At 46.0% G+C, this 26,638-nt stretch overlaps 1 protein-coding gene across 3 annotated transcripts in view; it reads right to left on the bottom strand.

Annotated features, from left to right (window-relative positions):
* IFT88 (intraflagellar transport 88) overlaps positions 1-26,638 on the bottom strand; it is a 497,265-nt gene that overhangs the window by 194,407 nt on the left and 276,220 nt on the right. For all 3 annotated transcript variants that reach the window (XM_069202281.1, XM_069202279.1, XM_069202280.1), the window contains exon 21: positions 4,220-4,272. In XM_069202281.1, coding sequence (XP_069058382.1) covers positions 4,220-4,272 — 53 coding nt within the window. The remainder of the gene's footprint in view (positions 1-4,219; positions 4,273-26,638) is intronic.

Here is a 26,638-nt window from a genome sequence, read left to right on the forward strand (position 1 = left end):
AAGTACAAATTAATGAGCACATCAGTTCTGGACCATTTACTAACCTCATTGTAGCTAGACCTCTATGGCATACACTTTGATTTAACAAATTAAGGGTGGAGGGCATCTAGTGTTATTATTTTAACTTCACCTGGCCACAGCCTACTTGAAGATGTAACAGTAAATGTTTGATCACTGACAGTCAAAGTTTTAGTTTAGAGTGAGGGTACACTTTGTTGAATTTGATTTACTTAAGTATTAATATGTATTTCATCTTACCGTTTTTTATAGCCTTGTGAAAGTCCCATGTTGGGATGAAACACAACAAGAATCAAGATTAAGCAAAATTTTAAATAAAACATGTTAGAAATTGGGTCTATACTTGGCAGAGGTATACACCCTTGTCCAAGTAGAGACCACAATCCTTGTCAGGGTAAGTCACTAAACAACCTAAATTATCCTGTGCTCACCCTCTGTTAGCTTGGCACACAGCAGGCAGGCTTAACTTAGAAGACAATGTGTAAAGTATTTGTGCAATAACTCATACAGTAACACAGTGAAAACACCACAAAAAGTACTCCACATCAGTTTAGGAAAATAGATAATATTTATCTGAATAAAATAAGACCAAAATGACAAATCCAATATGCAAAAGCCAAGATATTACTTTTTAAAGGTTTAAATGAGTCTCAATCCTTAAAAATCAGTGGTTGTATCCTTGTAACACACTGCCTGGAATGTGTCAAAAATAACAATGCACGGGGCTGCAGAGGAGGAGATGCAATGAAAAGTAAGGCGGTGCATTGGATTTCCCGGCGCAGTACAGATGATGCGTCATTTCTTTCCACACTACAAGGTGATGCGTCGATTTCCAGGAGTGCAGCCTTGGTTTCTCACAGCGATGTGGGGATATTTTGATGCCTAGGGATGATGCTTTGAAAATCCTTGACGTGCTGGTAAGAAGGACCAGGCGCTGCATCGATCTGTTAGGCAATGCGGCGATTTTTCAGCCATGTGTCAGGAGCTGCATCGATTTTTGCAGGTGATGCGTCGATTTTCCGACACATTGGTAATTTCTTCTCTTTGGTGAAGTCTTTGTGGCCCTGAGATTCCATAACAGGAGACAAGCTCAATCCAAGCCCTCGGACAGAACTTGTGGTGAAGGCTGAGTCCTTCCAGCAGAGTCAGGAGCCAGCAGGCAGCAGGGCAGCAGTCGTTCCAGCAAAGCATTTCAGATGACTACTTTGGGCAGCCAGAAAGTCCCTCTTGCAGAGTCCAGTTGCAGATTCATAAGTGTCTGATTCAGTGGGGTCAGAGTCCCAGTATATATTCCCAAAAGTGCATTTGAAGTAGGGGAAACTTCAAAGAGTGAGTCTGAAGTGCACAATGTCCTTTTCGACCCAGCACTGTCGGCCAGAAGCCCTGTGGGGGGGTTATCAATACTTTGTGTGAGGGCAGGCCACTGGCCTTTTAAGTGTAAGTGAGACCCCCCCACCCTTCCTATCATTTGTATGTAAATGAATGCAGATGCAGCGGAGTAACCTGTGTTTATGGCTGTCTGGGTGGAATGCACAAGGGGCGCTGTCAACCGCCACAGACCAGATGCGGATTGGAGACAGGCTGTAATGCACAGATTGCAGTAAGTGCAGGGAAATGCCTACTTTCTAAAAGTGGCATTTCTGAAATAGTAATGTAAAATCCAACTTCGCCAGTAAGTAGGATTTCTTACTACCATTCCAACCATACCAAATATGACACTCTACGCCACTCAGATCAGAATTTACCACTTAAAAGTATATAAGGGAATTTCCAATGCTGGTCTATGAGAGGAGCAGACCTCACAGTAGTGAAAAACTCCCAAAGTCGTTTTTCACTACTGTGTAATCTGCTCCTCTCCCAGGACATGTAAAGCTTATAAGTACGTGTCCTGCCTTTCACCTACATTGCACCCTGCCCTGTGGGTTACCTAGGGTCTACCTTAGGGGTGACTTATGTGTAACAAAAAAAAGGGGGAATTTAAGGCTTGGCAAGGAGTTTTAAATGCCAAGTCAAAGTGGCAGTAAAACTGCATACACAGGCCTTGCAAAGGCGGGCCTGAGACATGGTCAAGGGGCTACTTATGTGGGTGGTACAATTAGTGCTGCAGGCCCAATAGTAACATTTAAGTTACAGGCCCTTGACACATCTGGTGCACTTTACTAGGGACTTGTAGGTAAATTAAATATGCCAATTGTGTGTGAGCCAATGTTACCATGTTTAGGGGAGAGATTACAAGCAAATTAGCACTGGTCGGCAGTGGTAATGTGCGCAGAGTCCTAAAAACAGCAAAAATTAGATCAGAAAAATGGAGGAAGGCAGGCAAAATGTTGGTGGAAGGCCACCCTCTGGTTGTCAGGTCTAACAAACAAAACAAATGAAAATGGGGAAAACTATTGCTGTCTGCATGTACACTTAATCTCACAGTGTGTGCAGACTAAGGGCCTGATTTAGATCTTGGCAGAGGGGTTACTCCGTCGCAACTGTAACGGATATCCCATCCATGGAAATCTAAATACCACTGTTTTCTATGGTATTTAGATTTCAACAGACTGCATTTCAGTCACTGTTGCAACAGAGTTACCTCTCCGCCAAGATCTAAATCAGGCCCAGAGTGTGCTTTGTAATATTGGATAGGTGTGATAACCTAATGCCATTATGATTTTCAACAAGGTCTAAGCCTTAGCAACAGGGTCCTGTGCATGTTAAGTACCACAAAAGGAAGAAATTCATTCCCATTGATTCATTGAACATATACTTAACAATACTGTACTTTTATTGACCTGTGACAGAGTGGATTGTTATATAACCACTGTTGCAAGCCTTTCTCTTGTAAATACCAAGGTTTCTGGATGATCCTGCAAATATGAACTCAATTCATCTGTACCATAATGTTTTTCAGATAAAGATTAACCATCATAAATCATTTGAGTGAGCGCTAGAATTTGTGTCTCAAACTTCATTCTGGAGCCACTGGACTTGGCAATGGTACTGAGGAAACCACTAGTTAGTGTCACAGAACAGTCAGGTCAACATAAGCCCTCTATTGCCTCCTAATCCCTAATTGAAGTACAGTGCTCCAAACTAGGTAGGTGCTCGAGGAAGAGTCGTAGATACATGAAACATTCATAGATACATGCAACATACATACAGCTCTGATGAACATATGTGGCTCCAACATTTGTTGTCGCGTCACCCCAGATTTCGAATGCGCTTTAGGCTCGGTGAAGGCTGGAGAGGTCAATGCTCTTTCAACTTGATCATGACTGATAGAGTCTTTCATTTCAAATTGTGCCATAGATGTCACTGCTGGCACCTATGCCAGTGCCCCCATTTGCTTATGGGGGAACTCAGAGCTTTCTTCTAAAGCACTTTCCCAAATGTATCCAGAAATGATTTTGGTTGTCCTCAATGACCAGAGAAAGAGTTCAGCCTCTGTTTATAAGAACAGCTTTGCTGTGAGACTGCACCACTCTTTCTTTCCCTGCTGGTTGGGTCAAATACCTCAGATGGGAATCCCCATCTGTGTAAAGAAGCAACCTATTCCTCACCCTCAGCAGCCCATCTGCTTTGTGGGGAAAGATTGCTTTCACACGAGTTGACCATTTGGGTCATGCTGCAGCAGGACTCCCATATATCATTGTTGTGCTTCACACCCAAACACCACATACTGTAGTATTTGTTGTCAGTTTTCTGACATCAACTTCTTACACCTGATGCAACTCTGGAACCCGAAGTCTATTTTCACACAAAAAAAAGCCAAACAGATTTGAACTGTTGGACACAGACAGTTATTATGCTCCAATGTCCCAACACTTCGGTGCTGAAACTAGAACAGATGGACCACAGCAAGTGGCATCGCTTTAGTACTAGCATGTTATCATATTGATTGGAATTGCACAATACTCTGGAACACAAGTGTTGCCTCCTGGTTTCAACCCTTCTTGTTAAAAATGTTACGGGGTCCCACCCAGATGCTGGGATATTTTAAAGATAAAGAATTTGCTGAAGGAATAACATCCCTTTGGAGGGGATTTTCCCAGCACATTGCAACAAATCATCTTTATTTTTGGCTTTTGTGTTGTACGTGTAAGGATATTAGCAGCGCATGGGAGTATGTAGATGTAGAGAGCCTCTTTACAGATGCGATCCAACAGAAATGTACATACATGTGTTTAAAATTGTAAACTGAGGTGAAACATACCACTTCTTCTGTAACAACTAGCCACCATCAGCTGCCATTTCACCTGGGTGGGTCTGGAAAAAAACAGCGGGGTTACAAATTAATACGTCGAAAATGACTAACAAAAATATATGTATCTGATGAACAGTTTAATGAAGAATTGAAAAACAAAACAAATGGCAGGATCAAAAGGTGATATCTAGGACAATCTCAAAATCTTTTTAAATGATTTCCAAATTCCTTGTTGGTTATAATCCTGTAATCTTGAGCAAATTAGATTTTATCGCACACATTATGAATTGCATTACCCTTATGTGTCCAAACACATACATACAGCTGAGAGAGAGAAAAATCGAAGACAAAAGTAGAAGTTCCACAAGACTGAGGCTCAAAGTGGATAAACATGAGATAAGATACTTTTTTTTTTTTTTTAACATTGCTTGTACGTTTTTGCTTTTTTATGTGCACTTCTTAATCTGGTTTGCTTAGGTGCCCTTCTATGGGCCAAATAGCATCAACTGCATAACCCCTCCCAATGCAACTGAAGCAGGAGTAGTCAACTGAAGAATAAACAGCTGCAGTGGGTGTGGCTGGGACCCTGAACAAGAAAGCGAAGCTCAAATCAGCTTTGACTTGCCAACATCCTGACCCTACTGTCAACCTATTTCTCACATAATTACAGGGAGCAGGTGAGAATTGGATGCACCACAGGAAACACCATAATCAACACACTGCTGTGTGGGAGGTCTGCATCACCTCAGGTAGACAGCACCTGAATCCTGCCATTTGGTATCTGAAGGCCCCTTGGGTCGCCAGACACCACTTTCTACCCCTGTCCAGGGAGCCTTGTTCATGCAGTTGAGTTTACTCCAACTCCACAAGGCAATTGCACCCTGCCTTCACCTCACCCCCTCAATATCTGCTTTTGGTGTGGGTCTTTCTGCTATTGCCACCGGATAAGCAGCTGGACTGTCTGGTCACCTTGGGACTTGATGCCACCACCGGCATGATTGGCCCATTCAAAATGAGCCAGTACCTGGCCAACAGCGCATGGAGGTTCTTACTGCTTGCGCCGCCCAATGGCATGTGCTGTATTTTGTGTTGTTTTCCTGCCTGTCGGTTCCTGCCAGACAACCATTTACCCCCTTTTCCTGATGTTTGGGCATCAGGTCAGGTTATGATTCTGTTCTCCTTTAGCCCCTTGCTGCATTGGTCTATTTAAACCTCTGGCCTTAGGGAGCATGCTGCCTTGGACTCTTTTTTCACGATGAGGAGGGCTAAATGTGAGTAGTGGAGGTGGAGAGGAGCTGTAGGGGCCTAATCCACAGGAGCCCGTGGGGGGCCAGCACTACACTTATTCTCATACACATGTTGGATTCTTGGGGCTGGTAAGCAGAATACACTGAAGTTACCAACACCAACAGCATCTAAATCCCTTGGGGCTGGTAAGCAGAATACACTGAAGTTACCAAAAACCAACAGCATCTAAATCCATGTATAACTGGTCATTCTGCAGCTTGGCTAAATGAGGGGCATTAACAGGCCAGAGGAGGCTTTTTATGGGCCACGAAGCTACTGTGAATTGTTTCTACTAGTTATGTTACATGGTGGCAAGGCTCTACTATTTCTGGTACTCCCCTGGACTGTAGGTTAACATGGCTGATTTTGGAAGTCATTGGTTGCTCATTAGCATTACTTTGGTAGAGGCACAGCACAGCAAGTTTGGGGGAGATCTAGAACTACATTGGGAAAGTGTTGGCTGGAGGCTTTTTGGGGCTACTCACTTTTTTTCTGTTAGAACAGAATAACATGCAGTTCGCACTTTCACCTAAAAAAAAACTATATAATAACACAACAGCCTTATCACATGACTCGTAAGAAATGATACTTGAATATCAGAACATAGAAAGTGCATGGTCTGGGCTGCCAAATTAAAAAGAGGTTGGTGATTGAATGGTTGATACAATATGGTTTTAATTCAGGGCCGATACAAGAAACACACTTAGCAAGGAACCAGTGTCAAGTTATTGGGAGGGAAAATACCATCTCTTGATTCAAGCAGGTTACACCAGCGCTGGATGGCAATACTAATAAGAAATGCAGCAGCTGTTATTGTATACAAAACCTGGTCAGACCCAGAAGGGCCTTATGCCGCAGTTTTTGGTTATTGGAATGGTGAGCATGACACTCTGATCTAAGTATACTTGCCTGTTTGGTTACAGTAGCTTGTTCTGAAGAAGCTGGGACCACTGCAGATTCAGATGCTGGAAGGGACTAAGATACTGGGGGAGGGATGATTTTCAGGATCACCTTGAATGAGATGTAGGAATGACTACCCTGAGGGAACCCTCCGGCTTCCAGGGAGTCAATTAGATTGGCTAGTTTTGTAGCCACAATGGGACTGGTGGAAGTTTGGTGCAGGAAACCCTTTGCTTGAACAATGTCTTTCCTACTTGGGAGCCCAGTGCTCCTATTTGAGACCTCACAACTTTATCCAAACTTCTCTTTGATGTAGCTATATACCCATTAGCTTGCTAGAGCCATGGAGACCTCTTGACTAGTTACTTACATTAGTCTGATAATTTGGATGACTATAGCTTGCTGTTTGTGGATAATATACTTCTTTACATAGCAGACTCAATTATCACTATAGACAAGCTTTTATATATTTCAAAATGTTCAGGAACTATGCTTCACTATTAATTGAACAAAGACAATTCTTAACAACTTGGATTACAGAACCAAACCACTGCCACCCATTTTGGATTGAAACTAGGGACATTAAGTAACTCAGAAGTTATGTTTGTCACTGTAAAGACTGTTTATAGAGGACAACCTCACAAGGTTCTTATACAGTTCAAATAGGATGTAGAACATTGACAAAAGATCCGATTGTCATTAAAGGGTCTTTTCTCCCCTGCCTAAGTTTATTACACTTTCCCCTGTCTAAATGTATTACATCCATAAACTGCCCAATGTGCTTCAGAACACTACATTTAAGATCACCAGTGACAGAAATACAGTGGTCTTTATTGTACAAGAACCCAAGCAGACCCACGTACCTCCTAGGTTATAATGGCCTGTTCAGTGGTGGCTGGGTACAGTGCTGCTCCAAGTGTCAGAAAATACTCTGATAAAAGGGGGTTATTTCAATATGACCATGAAGGAGAGGTTGTGTAGACTGCCCTGCAGTAACCCATTAGCATCTGGGAAGCAAATTAGCCTGGCTAGTTTTGTAGCTACGCTGGGACTTGCAGATATTTGGAGCAAGAAAAACATTTGCTGGAACAACAGTATCCTATTCAGGACTGCATGGCTCCTATTCAAGTACAGGCTTCTTTTTTACATCTAAGGTTGCTCTAAATAGGCTCAGAGATATGGCCCTAATAGCACACAATACCTCTGATCAATTCCAGTTTTTAACACCATTGGATGTTTAACTGATTAGGCTTGCTGGGGCTGGACACTTGAGAAACGAAGGATGGTAATAAGGGCCTGGTTTAGAATGCAGTTCGTCAGTCAGGGCAACAGAGTCGTTTACTCTGTCAGCCTGATGGAGTAACCACACTCCAGGTTTAGAGCTGTCCGCTGCCTCAGCGGACATCTCTTACATTGGCAGGAACCGGCGTCCCATTGGTTCCTGTCAATGTACTGAAACTGTGTCGGACTGCTCCGCTAACATGACGAAACTGTATGGCACACCTTCAATTTCTTTTATTCTTTTCAAAGTGGGATTTACTTCTTGACAATAAAAACAGCAATGAACCTCTTACCATTGGAGTTTCCTCACCTGTCGTCGGGGCCACTGAAGTGAAAATAAAAACTTGCCATTTGTTTGCCCACTCTATATAGGGCAGGAGGACAAATAGCCAAACCTTCAATGACCCTTACACAGTTGGGTCATTGGAGGAATAGGTCAGTGGTGGAGACAGAGTAGTCTCCGCCGTTGATGCACTAAGATCCACCAGCCTCTAAATGAGGCGGGCAGACCTTGAATATGCCAGAAAGGATACTCTGTCGCCTTTGTGGTGGAGTATTCCTTCTGCCATACTCTAAATCAGGCCCTTAGCTTTTAGAAGTGATGGAGCATTACCCTCAAGAAAATGTGGGGGTGATAGTCAAAAGTGATACTCTAGGAAGACCTTTCTGCAAGAAGAGGCACAAAAAGAACAGGAACTCTAATTCAACTAGACAAAAGGAAATTGGTGAGACAGGTGTACTCAAGTGCATGGTTGAGCAGAAAGAAGGTCCTGCTTAAAACTGAAACACAGATGTGTGTATCTGGGCGCACAGTGACAGCAGCAGGGAACAAAGCATGTAAATGAACTGCATATTCAGAAAGTTTGAAGGGGACAGTCTTTGCGTGTAGGAACTTAGAAGCCTAACAGGAGAAATTGTAACAAATGGGGCTGAGATAGTCCACACGTTTACCGACTATTATCAGTCACTTTATACCTTCCACTTATTACCAGAGGTGGAATAAATCCCAACCTTTGTGGCCGACTTGCAGGCCCCCATATTTGATCCTTGGGAAACAGCTGAATTGAATTTTCAATGTCAAAATACATCTTGACAGTGCTATCTCAGCCCCAGAGTGTAAATACTGCTGAATCTAATCTTGAACTGTCATCTAAGTGATGTGGCAGACACATGATAAACAATTTACTTATCTTCGGTAATGCTGTTTCTGGCGGATAGTCTATCAGTTTGCTGATTCCTCACCTGTAGAACATCCCTCAGGCACCACACTGGATCTGGAACTTTTCAAAGCAGTGCTCCTGTGCACACCCAGGTGGCATTGTGTGGCTCAGCATTGACTGTTCCGCACTGGAAGTGATGGAGTGGAGCTGCATTTAAGCACCACCCCTTCGTGCCAACATCAGTTTCTTGCTTTCTGTGCCCTCAGATGCACAGTACAAAAAAAATGGAGGTACCAGTCTGCACATCTCTCATTTAGGACCATTTCAGATGGCAAAAAGAGACCACTACACAGAATGGGGAGTTTGGAGGGCAGTGACGACTCCACAGTTAGGTAGAGTATCTATCAAAAAGAGTGTTACAGAAGAATCTGTTCTTATGAAGGATACGTCTCACTGCAGATTCCTCACAATTAGACTAAATACCTAAGCAGCACCTCCCAAGGTGAGGGGTCTGTGGAGTGGGTGCAGACCAGAAAATCCTGCAGTACTAAATGGGTGAAATGTCTTTCTGTTGTTTGCCCTCCAGCAATCCACAAACAGCTGATCATCCACCCAACGCTCTTTTGTGCAATTGATGCAATAGCTTAAGTCTAATATGGGGTCCAGTCGAAGGAGTCTCTCCTCCTCTTTTGCGGGGTGAGGCAGATAAAAAAATGTCAGCAGGGTAATAGATTGCCATCATGAAAAGGAGCCACAAGTTTCTGCAAAGGGCGCCCAGGTTCTCAACACTAGTTTGTCAAGGGAAAAAGGTGGTGTAGGACGGCTGCATTTAGAGAGCCTGATGCTCACTCATGCATTGAGCTTAAGTGATTGCAGTGAGGAAGACCGTTCTGAGTGTCAGAAGACACAACAAGCAGTTGTGCATTGGCTTTGAAGGGGTGCACATGAGGAACATCAGGACTAAATTAATATCCCTCTGAAGCATCACAAAATGTTTGGGAGGAAACATGTGTGTCAAACATTCAATAAACTGCATTGTAACAGGTGATTTAAACAAGGTTGGTTGGTCTGACAAATTCAAAAAGGCCACAAGAGCCAGCAAATAACCACTAATAGTGCACATTCCAAGGCCTTGCTGAACCAAAAACAACCCAAACAATAAAACATCTGACAATTTGGCTTGCAAAGTGTTTGTTTTGTGTACTCCACGCCAAGCCATAAATTTGTCCCAGCAGCCTGGAAGAAATGGACTTTCTAGAAGGACGCCTAACAGGAAGGATGACATCTTCTGGCTCAGATGGTAGTTCCAACGCAGTAAACTGTCTCTGCTTAACTTCCACGAATGGAGATAGAGATTACATAGGTTTGGGTGCAGAACCCTGCCATACTGCTGCAAAAGAAGATCCCCCTGAATCAGTACCCTGATCAGGGGACAGATGCTCAAGCCCAGGAGAAGTTCTGGGCACCACACTCTTCTAGCCCAATCTGGAGCCACTCAAATGACAAGTTGTTCCTTGTCTTCTTCAGAACTCAGGGCAAGGGGGCAGAGATGGAAAGGCTAACAAGAGTCCTGTGGTCCAGTCTAGCCTAAATGTATCTCAAAAGGGAGCCATTTTGGGAACTTCAAAGTGCAGACATTTCGAAACTGTGCATTCTCAATGATGGCAAAAAGATCTAGCCAGCGTTTTCCCCACTGTAGAGAGATGTCCTGCGCCACCTCGGATGCAGCTGCCATTTGTGATTTCCCAGGCGTTGCCAGCTGAGCCTGTCCATCCTGGTGTTTAAAGATCCTGCCAGGTGGTTAATGATCAAGAGAAGATGCTGTGATGCTACTGCCAACTCCAGAGGCACATAAATTCCAGAATGATTCCGCCAGGAAGACTCCAGAGGCACAGCAACTCTTGGCATAAGAGCCAGGTCCCTGCTTGTTGCAGTACCACATGGTGGTGGTGTTGTCTAGGAGAAGCAACACCAATCTTCCCTTGATGGATGGTAGGAAGGCCTTTAATGTCAAGCAGATGGCCCACAGTTCCAACTGATTTATGTAGTGCCAGATTTCAACTGGAGACCAGAGTCCTTTGATCTCCACCTCTCCCAGATGGCCTCCCCAACACAGCAATGACACATCTATCACTGTCTGCTATGGGTGGGGAAGTGTGGGGGCCTGTTGGTGGGCAGATTGCGGTTGAGCAGCCATCATCACAGACCTTTTGCAGTCTCATCCAAGACTCAGTTCACCTCCGCCAGGTTCTCTTGGTGCTGAGCCCACCGAGACATTGGATCCCACTGAAGAACCTACCTACGCCTCCTGGTGAAGTGAACAAGCGGGATACACAAGGCCAACAGGCCAAGAAGCCTAAGAGCTGCTCTTAGTGAGATCTAGGACCGGGGCTTAAACTTCAGGATCATAGCCCGAATGTCCTGGACTCATTGCAATGGAGGAAAGACCCTGAACAGCAACATGTCCAAAACAGCTCCTATGAAAGGAAGACTCTGCAAAGGAATCCGTTGTGACCTTGGCTCGTTGACCGACAACCCAATGATGACAGGAGGTTCGATGTTGTCTGGAGGTGGTCCATGATTGTCTGTGGCAAGTCTGTCTTCAACAGCCAATCATTGATAAACTGGTATCCTCAATCTCTGAAGATGGTGACAACCACCTCCATAACTTTTGTGAACACTTCAGGGGTGATTGTAAGGGTGAAAGGAAGCATGGCAAACTCAAAATGTTCCTGGACTACCTTAAACTAAAGGTAATATATCCAGGACTGCAGGACGGGAACATGATAACAAGAGTCCTGCAAGTCCAAGGCTACCATCCAGTTGCATGGATCAAGGACAGATAGAACTTCGGACTGGGTGAACATTTTGAATTTGTTCTTCCAAAGGAAGGCATTCAGAGACAGAAGATCTAAAATAGTGGCACAAGGTAATAGCAGGAGTAGCAACCCGTCCTTAGTTCCAGTATCCCCTCAGTGGATAGTAAAGCTCAAAGTCTTACAGTGAAGTGGATTAGTGCTCCTCCAAGAACTGTTCTGATGTGGGAAGAAGCTGTGGTGAGTCAGAAAGAAGTGACAGGCCATAGCCCTGCTGGACGATATGGAGGACTCCTCTGAAAGATGTCATGGACTGTCACCCTGGGTGAAAATGTGAAATCCTGCCTTCCAAAAGTTGGTTGTGCGCCACTAAAGGCAAACTAAAGAAGCTTGGAGGCTGATGGGGCAGGAGAGGGGGACTGGGAAGATTGACACCCCTGGTGACCTGTGCACTGTCTACCCGATTCCCATCCCTGGCTACAAAAATGCAGAAGTGACTTCAGCAGGGGAGGGGTTGCCTGGCGTTATATATATGCCAAGCCTGGGGAGTAGCCCCAAAGGATCCAAACTGATGAGAGAACTGTCAAGCAAGAGTTTAAAGGCACAATCAGCATGCCAGGGCCGGGCTTTCCTTAAAGTGCTCCAGGGCGGAATCAACCTTTTTTTGCCAAAAAGGCAGAATCTATCAAAATACATTTCCATGGGTGGTACCTGGGAACTTGGGATAGTGTGAGCATTTTGCATTTGTTCTTCCAAAGAAAGGCATCCAGAGACAGAAGATCTAAAATAGTGGTACAAGGTAAAAGCAGGAGTAACAACCCATCCCTATTTCCAGCACCCTCTCAGTGGATAATAGAGCTCGACCTCTTACAGTGAAGAGGATCTGATCTGATGTGGTTAGAATCTGTGGTGAGTCGGAAAGAAGTGCTAGGGCATAGTCCTGCTGGACGATATGGAGGACTTATCTGAAAGATGGGATGGACTGTCACCCTCAGTGAAAATGTCAAATCCTGCCTTTCAAAAGTTGGTTATGCGCGCTCTAAGGGCAAACTAAAACAGCATGAAGGCTGATGCTGCAGGAGAGGGAGGTGGTGAGGCTGGGAAGATTGGCACCCTTGGTAAGCTGTGCACTGTCTACCTGATCCAGTCCCTGGCTACGAAAGTGCTGAAGTGACTGCAGCAGGGGAGGGGTTGCCTCGTGTTATCTATATGCCAAGCATCAGGAGTAGCCCCAAAGGACCCAAACTGAAGAGGGAACTGTCAAGCAAGAGTCAAAAGGCAAAAACAGCATGCCGTGGCCTGCCTTTCTTTAAAGTGCTCCAGGGTGGAATTAACTTTTTTTTTCGCAAAAAGGCGGAATCTATCAAAAGGCATTCCCATGTGTGGTACCTGCACATTTCCAGAAAAAGCCTTTGGATCTCATCCACGTGAAGTGACGGAGCACCCTCACTGCTTTCCCCAAAGAATTGGTAGTATCCAGGACAGCCAGAAATACTGACTTGTCTAAATCCTGAACATCCGGAATGGTTTGAGCTAAGGAGGTGCAGAGCTCGTCTAGGACCACCGGCAAGATCTCACTGACCATGTCCCAAATAGCATGCATATACAGGCCTAACAGGCAGCGGGCATTGCCTGACCTCAAGGCTAGGCTGGCCACAGAGGATAACTGTTTCCTGAATGCATAAATCCTTTTGGCCTTCCAATCAGGGGGTGTTGTGGCGACAAATTAAGATTTACCTTGCTGGTGGGAGCTTGGACCATCAATCTCTAAGAAGTAGGATACTGCATAAGAAAACAAAGGTTGCCAGGCGGTGGTCTGTGGTGTCTGGCCACCTGCTTGTTCACCGGTGGGCAAGAACAGGGCCTAAACCAAGTGCCCATAAAGGTGATAGTCAAGGCTTCATTGAGCCATTGTAAGGGCTCAGAAGTAAATGGCCCAAGCTGAAAAACTCTAGTGCACACATGTGGCTTAACCTGAACAGACAAAAGATGTAATCCAGGACTTCAGCAGCATTCATGATGACTACAGCAATGAAAACACTTTCAACCGTTGGCAGCCCAAGTGAGAAAGAAACCCAGTATCAGGAAAGTAACAAGACCACTGGCCTCTTGTAATCCACATATAAACAGTCATCATAATGATGTGTGGGTAAATCATTCCCATTATATCTGTTGTCATCTTCCAAAAGTGGCAAACTCTGATCAGAATCGGAACCAAAAAGCTGGTAGAGCAACTGAGTCCCTTGTAGAGGGAGTATTTTGTTCGAACCAGCTTGTATGGGAACCGGGTACAATGGAGTAGAGTGAGAGTGCAACTTCAAGGGGGGTCCAGGCAGGTTCTGGTCGATGTTGGACTCAGAGGCAGCAGGGAACCACACCTGGAGCTCGCAATGTCATGCACCACTGTTGATGAAGAAGGGACCAGGGCAGGTCTTGGAGCCAGAATGCAGTCCGCACTGAAGAAGGTTCCAAGGGCTCAGATGACACAGATGACAAATCCGCCAGCAGTAACCCAACTTGAAGCACCTATGGATTCTTAGGGATGAAAAGCGTGAGGAGAGAGACGGAAGAGTGCCACAATTTACAGCTTGGCCTCCTTAAAGGCTTCAGCATAGGGTGGCATTGCTAATGTCTGGGGGAACTTGGGGCGCATCAGGATAAACTGTGGGATAGGCTCTTCAATCAGAGATCCATAGCGAGATTGAGTGGCACCTTTTTCGCACTCATGATTTCTCTTTAGATAGAGAGTGGCAGGGTGTGTTCAAATCTTGCTTTGCCTTCTTGTGTTTTCGCTTTAACTTGGACTTACTGGATGACCCTGACCACGATGAGGACTTGCTGGAGGAATTGGCCTCGAGATCGGGAACAGGTCCGCAGCTCCGCAGCCCGACTTATAGCAGAGTGCATGGCTTCTTTCGATGTTCGGTGACATATAGCTTCACTTTATGGTCCCAAATCACCTTTGGGTGCATGAGGGCACACTCCTCACAACATGTATCCTGAAACCAGCCTAAATGTGAGAGGCATACCTTAAGCCGGTCTCTCACCAACATTTGGTAATGACAGTTACAGCATGGTTTGAACCCTGTAATTTTAGGTGGGAGCATTGTTCCTTTGCACACTGGAAATCAGTATAAAAAAATCTTGCCAAAGTTCGAAGGCACGTTTGAAGGCGCAGACAGAAAGGAACTGTTATCAGCACACAAGGATGGCACTTAAATGCGACATGAAGGAGCAATGATTTTAAAACTTCTTGGTCTTGCCTGAGGGATATACGAAAGGTGATTGTTCAAAAACTTCCTGAGGATGCAAGGCATGAGATTTCCCTCTTGAAGGATATCTGCACAATAATAACTAACACCTAAAACCTGAGGAAGAAAGGAGTATTTCTCCTCCCATAGGCCAATATCCCTGTTGAAAGCCGAGTTGAAAACTCCAAATAAAGTTCTGGTAAATAGATTATATATGGTTATAGGGAAACAGAAACACCCTGACCAGTAAGGATTTATACACCACACACCAGCGAGACTCAATATTAGAAGTCTCTTCAATTGTATGAAGTATTCCTGAAGTGTTTTTCACACAACAGTAATATTCTCATTGGTTGCAGAAAAAGCATTTGATTCCTTTGAGTCGGTCTGGATGTTGACTATCCTTGTAAACTATAGTTAGGCCAAACTTTCTGCCATGGGTTAGGCTGCTCTACAGGGATCCATTGGCAAAGGTAAAGATACATGCAAAGCTCTCACCAACATTCCCCTTACATAGAGGTACAAGTTACAGGCGCTGCCTCTCCTTAATGCTCTTTGACCTGACTATAGAACCACTAGCCTGTTGGATCCATGGACATCCCTTGATCAGGCACTTACATTGGTCTGATAGTTGGGTTGAACAAATGTCACTACTTGTGCATGATATACTTTTTTACATAGCAGAAGTAACTATCATCATAGGTGTTACCTGGTTAAAGTCAGTTCTTAAAATTGAGATTCCAGGACCAAACTGCTGTGGTCCCACGGACTTTAGGTGTCTTAAGAAGTAATGTTTACCACCATAAAACCTGCTTTATTAAGAAAAAAACACTAGGCTCTTACTCTATTTAAATTAAATTGGATGTAAAACAGTTGTGTAATCATGAACTGTCATTATCAGTAAGCTACCCTTTTAAAGAATTACTGCACTCTATGTGCTTCAAAATACTACATCAGATCAAAAATGGCTTATTTGAAGAACGGAATATGAAACTATGGATTTCATAAGAAAACACTACCAGGAAGGTGTCAGCGCATTATACCATAAACCACAAAATAGATACACAATCTCTTTACAAAGAACCATGTAAACAAATGTTCTTGTGGGATGAAGGTTCTCCGTGAATTGCACTGACAGCATTACAAAGAGGGGTATAAAGTGGGTGCCTAGCCACATCAGACAGTAGATTATATTATTGGGGATTCCAATCTGTGCTACTGATTGCCTGAGCCTTCATGTCACAGAAAATGCCTTCACTGATAAGTAACCTTTATGTTACGTGGGAGAAATGATCCATACAAGCATTATATTGTGGACAGTGGTTTAATTTGTTTTGTGAACACACAAAAGAAACAATTTGTGTGTAAAAAGTAGTCACTACACTACTGGGGTGGGGGTGAGTTGGATTATGGCGATTTCAGAAGATATGCTGAAGCACCGGGAGTGGAAGTGGCTGACGTGCATGTGAAAAGGAGTAAGGTTGGCTTGCTGCCGGTGGCTGGGACAAATGCAGAGGAAGCCAACTGAAGAGACTGCTCCTGATGCAATACCACACCACGCCTGAGTGAAGTATCTACTGCCCAGGGGCAGCACAAGAGGAATTTGAGGAAAAGAAACAACAGCCTCCATACTTTTCTCTGTGAAAACCAGCTGACAGAAGTAAGGTGGGGTGTGGGTGCCTGAAGAGCAGTCCAGTGAGAACTAGTGAGTTTTAACCTCTCACCTTTTGTTTTCTTAATTAGGTTGCCACTAGCCACCTCCCAAAACTCCTTGTAACCTTCAGCACTTATAGTACCTTTGCTAAATTAAGGCGTGGTTTTGTGAGGCTGGTTTAAGAGTTTGTATGCTTATATGAGCACTCTCACAACCTGGTTCCAGCCCTTCCTTTTAAACAATGCTGCAGTTGCCTTGTTCAAAACACAGTGATAACAGAATCAATAAGGTGATCACACCGAAGACCCATTTTAGAGATCTCTATAGAGAAAATAAACCCACAGAGTGCTGTGTCTCGGTCTTGTAAGATGGCAGAACCTGGTAATACAAAAAAAGAAAACCAGTGGCAGTCTCCCACTTATTGGGAAAGTCACTGACAATAATGTTCCCACAATATTTCAGCCCCAGAGGGTACCTAAGAAACCCTGACTAGTGGATGCTATCAACATTTAAAAGTAGTAGCTTCCCTAACAAGGGTAAGGCTCATGCAGACTTCCCTAATTAGCCTTGAGAGGGCTCAGAGCGGAAGCAGAAAAGAAAGCCTGCAATCAAGAGAAACGAGGAGTGCAAAGACAGCTGAACGACGCATGAAGTCCCCTCTATCCCCACTCAGAGGACACGTTTTGCAGTGCAGGCCAATTACTAAGGAGGCAAGTGAGGTCTACATGCTAAAACAGACACTGCTGCAGACTCTTTTGACAAACACATCGACCAGAATGGAGACACAATGAGCCAATGTAGGGAAGGGTCGCCGAAAGCAGGTTTCACAGATGAGAATGTTCCCACAGGAAAAGAGGAAAACTGTTTAACTAACATTTACACGAAGGACTGGCCCTATAACGACCTTTCTTGTGGTGATGTAATAATACAGATTAGAGCTCAAGAACATACAACAGCTTGTTTCAAGGATTCACGACAGAGGAAGAGAAATTGAGACCTCTGCAATTAGTTAAACCAGTCACAGGACCATCAGTATCAAAAGCTAATCATTCAGTGCAGACTGTGCTACCAGTGTCCCTTTCCACACAAAAAATAGAAAGGTCCTGATGAATCCACACACCCTGAGAAAGATAATTATGCAACATGACCTATTAGTACATAAATCACTTCGGAAACGCAGTCCGTTTGCAAAAGCAGTCTGTGTGCAATGTGAAACCACTTTTTGTGAAAGCACTCTCAGAACATCCGGCCCTAAATTCCCACACAGACTACCATTCCTTTCACCAAATTTTGAGCTGCTAATAAATTCTGTGTAATGTAATTAAATACCACGTTTATAACTCCTATACCAATTTTCAGTAACTGAACTCCTCACCACAGAACCATTCATTATGGATAACTGTAGGAATCTGGCCATCTATGTACTGTACCAGATGTAGGGGTACAATATGCTGATAGTATGGGAAACCCTTATTGATTTACAGGGGTAAAAATAATAATCCCAGAAGCTCTCTTTTGTGGTACTGTGGGCAAACAGCTAGGCTTATCAGAGAGTAGTGCTGAGCATTTGCTGAAAAAAAGTCAATAAATGAGACACACTCTCAAAAATGAACTCGAGACCAATATTTAGAAAAATAGATACTTTGTTTATATAATGCTTCAACACCAGAAAATTCCAAAGAAGATAGGTACTGTTGCAGTTGTAACGTTTTTAGCAAGTAACACTTTTACTCACATGCACTTTCATGCGGTAAAGTTTTCAAAGTACTTTTACCGCAATGGGGTCCTTGAAATCAATTCTCGAGGGTCCCCTGTGGATTGTAGGGTGCTAGGGGTGCAAGGAAACAAGCATGACCAGCAATACAGTTTTACTTGTCCTGTGCGGCTGCTAAGCCGGTGGACCTGATGGTCAGCAGAACGGTGAACCAGACATTGTGGTTTGTGTCTGCAGGAAGCAGGGAAGTGGCTCCGTCACTCCAAGGGAGATGATGATGGGTTGGCAAAGTGCTAGAGAACCTCAGCGACTTTTGGAATCCCCACAGCTGCAGGATTAGTCGGGATATCACAACTGCCGGCACAGAAGCAGGTCAGCAGGCAGGGGTGTGTGCCGAAAGTCAACTTGGTGTCAGGAGGCCACCAAAGTACTCAATTTACGGGTGTTTACTGTAGTGTACAGTAGTACCCAATGGACTACTTACCTTTGGGGCGACCACACCCCTAAATGACCACTTCCTGTAGGAAGTGGGCAGAACCTTGTCCCAGGATTCTTAGTTCCACCAAAATTAAGATGGTCGAACCCTTCCTGGAGTGTCCATTTCGTGTAGCCCACCATAAGGGGGTGGCTAGCTCAAAGTGAAACACGACTACTCCATAACTAATTTTCCCAACTGTCCTGGTGCCAAGTGGGTCTCAGGGCAGGGGGTGGCAACTCCAAGGTCTGGGGAAGCCAAGGTTGCATACCAAAGGTAGCACGGTCTTGAAGTCCCTGGCCTTGGAATGTGGATTCAGTAGCCATCCTGCTGGAGTAGGTCATAACACCTTCCTCCGGAGCAAGCATTGTTTCTGCCCCCTGAGACACGGGCTCTCCCCTCCAGGAGGTCAGAAACAGGTGTGTGGCAGCAGGCTGTTCGGTACCGGTCAGCCAGCACACTAAGGGACCAGTAGGTTTCAAGGCGCACCTCTTAAGTGCCCTTTGGGTGCATGTCTTAATAAATCCAATACTGGCATCAGCCTGAATTTATTAAGACAAGGCATTTTATTGCAAACATTATAGGTTTCAGTGAAGCCATTATGTAGCTGGGAAACTTGTAATGATGAGTGTCCAGTACATTCCTTAGGATAGCTTCCCTGTTCACTTGCAATATCCAGAAATCAAATTAGACATCACAGGGGCATATCTACTCATGCAGATATGTCCTAACATCAAACATAATGCACCCTGCCTTAGGCCTTCAAGGCCTGCTGTAGGGGTGACATATATATTAGATGGAGTGAATGGGTCATGGAACACAAGGGGTGGGCCATGCCGTGTTTTCACCTGGCTTGCACAAGAACACGCAGTCTGCAATGGCAGCTGTGTGCAACTTGTTTTATTGGGGTCTATTGAGGGTGGCACAATGCATGCTGAAGTCTTTAGGGACCCTCTCCAGTACCCAAATACCAGAGGTACCATTTAGCAGAGATTTACAGAGGTACAGGAGTGTGTGCCAACTGAACACATTTTACCTTTTTTTAGGGAAAGAGCACTGGCACTGGGGACCTATTTGGCAGGGACCCAGTCCACCTAAGTCAAAAAACCTCAATACAAGTGAGCAAAATGTGGGGGTGACCATGTCTAAAAGGGGCCCTTTCCTACACAACCCCTAAATGAAAGGGAATGAGACTAACCTTTCCCAAGAGAGTCTTTATTGTCTAAGTGGAAAATCCAGGAAAGGAGAGCTGCATTGGCATGGTAAGTCCTTGGTCTGTGTTCCGCTGTAAAGTCCATCCATTGTAGGGAAATGGACCACATCAACAGTTTAGGATTATCCCCCTACATTTGCATTAGAAGTCTGTGGTCAGTTTGAGCAATGAAGTGAGTAACAAACAAGTACTTCTCCAGGGGCCAGACCACAGCAAAGGCTATCTTCTCAAAGGCACTCAAATGCTGTTCCCTGGGGAGTAGCCTCCTGCTAATAAAAGCAATAGGCTGGTCCTGACCATCATCATTGGTTCTGGATAGGATCACTCCTATCCCATGCTCAGAGGCATCTGTCTGCACAACGAACTGCTTGTTACACGCTGGAGGCTTTTAGAATGTGTGGTAAACACAGTTCCTTCTTCAGGGTGTCAAAAGCCTTTTGACAACTCACTATTCAGATTACTTTCTAAGGTTGCTCCTTGGAGGTGAGTTCTGTGAGAGGTGCCGCAGGAATGTCATACCCCTTCACAATACTCCAAGTAGTACCCAGTCAAGCTGGAGTGCCCTGACTTGGGTCTGGGCTGTTAGAGCCTCTAAGTCCATAACTGTCTGGATCTTAGGTTGTAAAGGTTGAACGTGGCCTCCACCTACAAGGTGGCCAAAGTATACAACTGTGCCCTGCCCTATCTTGCACTTGCTTGCCTTGACAGTGAGGCCTGCCTGCTGCACAGCTTCAAGGACCTTTCCAAGGTGGATCAGGTGATCCTGCCAAGCGGAGCTACAGACAGTAATATCATCTAGATACGCTGCACTAAAAGACTCCAACCCAGCAAGGACTATGCTCACCAATCTTTGGCAGGTGGCAGGGGCATTCTTTGGGCCAAGTGTCATTACAGTGAACCAGTAATGTCCATCTGGGGTCAAGAATGCTGTTTTCTCTTTGGCTTCTGAGATCAAACCTATTTTCCAGTACCCTGATGTTAAATCAAAAATATGGAGAAATTTAGCTGCACCCAGCCTCTCAATTAGTTCATCAGCCCTTGGAATGGAACGAGCATCTGTCTTAGTGACAGCAGTGAGGCCCCTATAGCCCAACAAAATCCTCAGCTCTGGTTTACCTCCCTTGGAATAAGGTTTAGGGACGAAGACCACTAGGCTACCCTGTGGACTTTAAGAGGGCTTAAACACCCTATCTTCCACCATCTTGTTTAATTCCTCTCTGATGCTTTCTTTGACTTGATTATACTGTCTATAGAGTTTGCTCTTGACAGGCATACTGTCTCCAGTGTCTCATCATGGGTACACCAAGTAGTCTGTCCAGGGGTCAAAGAAAAGAGTGGAGCATACCGAGTCAGGACTTGCCTGCAGTAAGCTTGCTGTTGGGCTGTGAGGGTATCTGAAAGGCAACTACTTCAACAGACTGTAGGGAAATGGCTCCCTGTTGCAGTTACCCCCCCCACACTTTTTGTCTGATATTGATGCTGACTTGACTGAGAAGAGTGCTGGGATCCTTCTAACCAGGCCCCAGCACCAGTGTTCTTTCACTTAAAAATGTACCATTGTTTCCACAATTCGCACAGCCCTGGCACACAGATAAGTCCCTTGTAAATGGTACCTTTGGTACCAAGGGCCCTGTGGCCAGGGAAGGTCTCTAAGGGCTGCAGCATGCATAATGCCAGCCTGGGGACCCCTCACTCAGCACATGCACACTGCCTCACAGCTTGTGTGTGCTGGTGGGGAGAAAAAGACTAAGTCGACATGGCACTCCCCTCAGGGTGCCATGCCCACAACACACTGCTGTGTCATAGGTAAGTCACCCCTCTAGCAGGTCTTACAGCCCTAAGGCAGGGTGCTCTATACCACAGGTTAAGGCATAGCTGCATGAGCACTATGCCCCTACAGTGTCTAAGCAAAACCTTAGACATTGTAAGTGCAGGGTAGCCATTAAGAGTATATGGTTTGGGAGTTTGTCAAACATGAACTCCACAGTTCCATAATGGGTACACTGAATACTGGGATGTTTCGTATCAAATTCCTTAGCACAATAAATCCACACTGCCAGTGTGGGATTTATTGAGAAATGCACACAGAGGGCATCTTAGAAATGGCCCTTGCATACCAGCCCAACTACATGTGCTAGGCTGACCAGTTTCTGCCAGCCTGCCACATCCAGATGGGTTTCTGGCCACATGGGGTGAGTGCCGTTGTGCACTTTGTGACCAGGAACAAAGCCTGTAGTGGGTGGAGGTACTTCACACCTCCCCCTGCAGGAACTGTAACACCTGGCAGTGAGCCTCAAAGGCTCCAGCCTGGTTATACAACCCCCCAGGGCAGTCCAGCTAGTGGAGATGCCCGCTCCCCGGACACAGCCCCAACCTTTGGCGGCAAGACCGGAGGAGATCATGAGAAAAACAAGGAGGAGTCACCCTCCAGCCAGGACAGCCCCTAAGGTGTCCTGAGCTGAGGTGACCCCCTTCCTTAGAAAATCCTCCATCTTGCTTTGGAGGATTTTCCCCAATAGGATTAGGGATGTGCCCCCCTCCTCAAAGGGAGGAGGCACAAGGAGCGTGTACCCACCCTCAGGGACAGTAGCCATTGGATACTGCCCTCCAGCCCTAAACACCCCCCTAAATTTAGTACTTAGGGGGACCCTGAACCCACGAAAACAGATTCCTGACCACCAGAAACAAGAAGAAGGACTGCTGACCTGAAAGCCCTGCAGAGAAGACAGAGACAACAACTGACTTGGCCCCAGCCCTACCAGCCTGTCTCCAGACTCAAAGAACCTGCAACAGTGACACATCCAGCAGGACCAGCGACCTCTGCCGACTCAGAGGACTGCCCTGCAACCCAAAGGACCAAGAAACTCCAGTGGACAGCGGTTCTGTCCAGGCAACAAAGAAGAAACCAACTTTAAAGGGATTCCAGCCTCACTCCGGAAGTGTGAGAAAGAACCTGACGCCTGGAAGAAGCACTGCACCCGCAGCCCCCAGGCCCGAGAGAAACCAACTACCGGTGAAGGAGTGACCAGCAGGCGGCCATCATTGTTGCCCAGTTGGTGGCTGGCCCAAGAAGCCCCCCTGTGCCCTGCCTGCCTCGCCAGAGTGACCCCTGGGTCCCTCCATTGCTTTCAACGCAAAACCAGACGCCTACTTTGCACACTGCACCGAGCCGCCCCTGTGCAGCTGAGGGTGTATTTTGTGTGCTGGTTTGTGCCCCCAAGTGCTCTACAAAACCCCCCTGGTCTGCTCCCTGAGGACGCAGGTACTTACCTGCTAGCAGACTGGAACCAGAGCACCCCTAGTCTCCATAGGCGCCTATGTTATTTGGGCCCTTCTTTGACCTCTGCATCTGACCAGCCCTGTGTTGCGGGTGCTGGGTGTTTGGGGTTGCCTTGAACCCCCAACGGTGGGCTGCCTATGCCCCAGAGACTGAACTTGTAAGTGCTTTACCTACCTGCTAAACTAACTTGTACTTACCTCCCCCAAGAACTGTTGATTTTTGCAGTGTCCACTTTTAAAATAGCTTATTGCCATTGTTGACAAAACTATGTACATTACTGTTTTAATTCAAAGTTCCATATTTACCTATGTCAAGTACCTTACAATTTATGTATTTACTTGAATTATGAATCTTGTGATTCTAAAATAAATTAAGAAAATAATATTTTTCAATTTAAAAACCTATTGGCCTGGAGTTAAGTCTTTGAGTGTGTGTTCTCATCTATTGCCTATGTGTGTACAACAAATGCTAACACTACCCTCTGATAAGCTCAACCACACTACCATAAATAGAGCATTAGTATTATCTGTTATTGCCACTAACAACCTCTAAGGGGAACCCTTGGACTCTGTGCACACTATCTCTCACTTTGAGATAGTATATACAGAGCCAACTTCCTACACAGACCCATCTGCAGGGTTGTGGGAAAGAACGTAAGGGGGAGGCTCACTCTTCTTCCTGGCCCTCATCAATGACCATGAGCATGGTCACATCCGCCCTTTCATATAATGTTTAAGGGAGTGCACATGGATGATCCTGTGAAGCCTTCTGGGAGTGTCAAGATCCACCAGAGAGGTGACCTCCCCTTTTCTCTCAAGGATAGGGTAGGGTTCACTCCATTTGTCCTGGACGGCCCTGGGAGACACAGGCTCCAACACCCATATCTTCTGCCCTGGTTGGCACTCCAGCTGTGCAGCCTTTTGGTCAAACTATTGCTTCTGGAACTCTTGGCTTGCCTCAAGGTTTTTGTTGGCTTTTTCCATGTACTCAGCCATCCTGGAACGTAGACCAAGCACATAGTCCACTAGGGCTTGTTTGCGTTCTTTGAGCGGCATCTCCCAGCCTTCCCACACCAGACTCAGTGGTCCCCCTAACAGGGTGGCCAAGCAAAGGTTCAAAGGGACTAAACCCACTCACTTTTTAAGTACCTCTCTGCAGGGAGAATGTAGGCATGGCAAGAGGACATCCAATCTCCTTCTGAGCTTTTCAGGGAGCCACATGATTATACTCTTTATGGTTTTGTTGAATCTCTCAACTAAACCATTTGCTTGTAGGTGGTATGGGGTTGTGAAGTTATAGGTCACACCACATTCCTTCCACATTGCCTTTAGATAAGCAGACATGAGGTTTGTACTTCTGTCTGAACCCACCTGCTTACAGAAGCCCACCCTAGTAAAGATAATGATGAGGGTTCTGAGAACTGTAGGGCAGTGGCAAGGGAATTGCCTCTGGGTATCCAGTGGCATGGTCTACTACCACCAGTGCACATCTGTTTCCCTAATGCTGTTTGAGGGGCCAGGGGGCCAACAATGTCAACCCCTACCATTTCAAAGGGTATCCCAACCACTAGAAGTGGAATTAAGGGGGTCTTTGGTTTGCCACCTGTCTTGCAACTGGCTTGACAGGTGACACAGGAGTTACAAAACTCCTTTACCTTCTGGCCAGTAGAAGTGGTTATCTAACCTATTCCAAGTTTTAGTCTGGTCAAGATGCCCAGCTAAGGGGATGGCATGGGCCAATGAGAGTAAGAACTCCCTGTACTGCTGAGGCACCACTCTCCTGGTGGCACCAGAGTTTGGATCTCTGGCCATAGTGTAAAGAAGCCCCTCCTCCCAATAGGTCCTGTGGGAGCCACTGACATTTCCCTTTTCCTGGTCAGCAGCTTGCTGTCTAAGGCTTTCAAGAGTGGGACAGATCCTCTGCCCCTGTCAAAGATCTTCCTTATAGGGTCCCGCTGGGCCTTGGAGCTCTCAGTTACCTCAAGGGCTGACAGGTCTTCTCATTGAGGAGAGAGGACCTGAGCTCTCCTCAGACGTTAGTTTCCCAGGCTTCTTGCGTTTTCTCCTGGAGGATTGGGCCATTATTTCAGGGTCCAACACCTCTTTTTCACCCTGGGCTTTGCTCTGTGCTCTGATTTTTACACACACCCATTCAGGTATTCCCAGCAGGGCTGCATGGGTATTCACCTCTAGCTCAGTCCATGCTGAGGTCTTGAGATCATTCCCTAACAGACATTCTACTGGATTTGCAGAGGATACGACCACCTTCTTTAGGCCAGTAACCCCTCTCAATTCCAAGGTTACCATAACCTTCGAGGGAGGTGAAGACTGGAAGGGGAGGTAATAGCCCTTCTGTATGATCTGCAAGACCCATTTGTCCAATGTTATGGATCGCCAGTGAGGGAGATGAAATTGAATCCTCCCTCCAACTGGACGGGCATGGTCTTGCAGAACTATGCTAGAAAGGCTTGGGCGTTGCGGAAGAGGGGGGCTGGGTGGTGGACGACCTCTGGCTAGACCCTCAGGGTCTTAAGGTACCACAACCTCGTCCTCGCACTGGATGCTGTGAAGCCGGAGGACGGTGGCTAACCTGTGGTTGGCGTGGTACTGCGCCCCTCCTGAAGCCTCGAAAGGAGCAAACGGATGCTGAGAGGCCCAAGGATCTGGCCGTGGCTCGAGAGTCATTGAACCGCTCAATCGCAGAGTCTGCCTTCTCACCAAAAAGGCGTGAGCCATCAGAAAGGCATGTCCATCAAATTCGCCTGGACATCACCGAAAAGCCAGTGGTATGCAGCCAGGCGTGGTGCCAGATGGCCACTGTTGAAGAAATCGCCCTCCCCAGTGAGTCGGTCATGTCCAAGCCACAGCAGATGGTAAACTTGGCTGCATCTCTCCAGTCCTTGACAGCTTGGGTGAGAGTGTCCCGTACTCCCTCCGGAACCTGGGGAAGCACTTGTGCCACCGTATCCCATAAATTATGGGAAAAATGGCCTAATAGACAAGAGGTGTTTACTGACCTCAATGCCAGGCAGGAGGAAGAAAACAACTTCTTCCCAAGTTGGTCCAGCCTCTTGGATTCCCTGCCTGGGGGAGCGGTAGGGAAGGCACCACAGGAAGTGGAGCCTTGGACCAACAAGCGCTCCGGGGTGGGGTGTTGGGTGAGGAAACTAGGGTCGTTAGGAGCTGGTTGATGGCGGCGGCCGATTGTCTTATTCACAGGAGCCCCTGGGCTAGGTTTGGACCACGTCATCAGTAGGACATCTGTAAGGGCTTCATTGAAGGGTAACATTGGCTCCGATGTAGCAACCCCCAGCTGAAGCACCTCTGTCAGGAGGTTAGGCCTGACTGGCACCGTAGGCAAGTCTAGGTCCAAGACCTCAGCTGCCCTACGCACCACC

This window comes from Pleurodeles waltl, chromosome 8 (genome assembly GCF_031143425.1).
Source record: "Pleurodeles waltl isolate 20211129_DDA chromosome 8, aPleWal1.hap1.20221129, whole genome shotgun sequence".
In the NCBI taxonomy this organism is placed as follows: Eukaryota; Metazoa; Chordata; class Amphibia; order Caudata; family Salamandridae; genus Pleurodeles; species Pleurodeles waltl.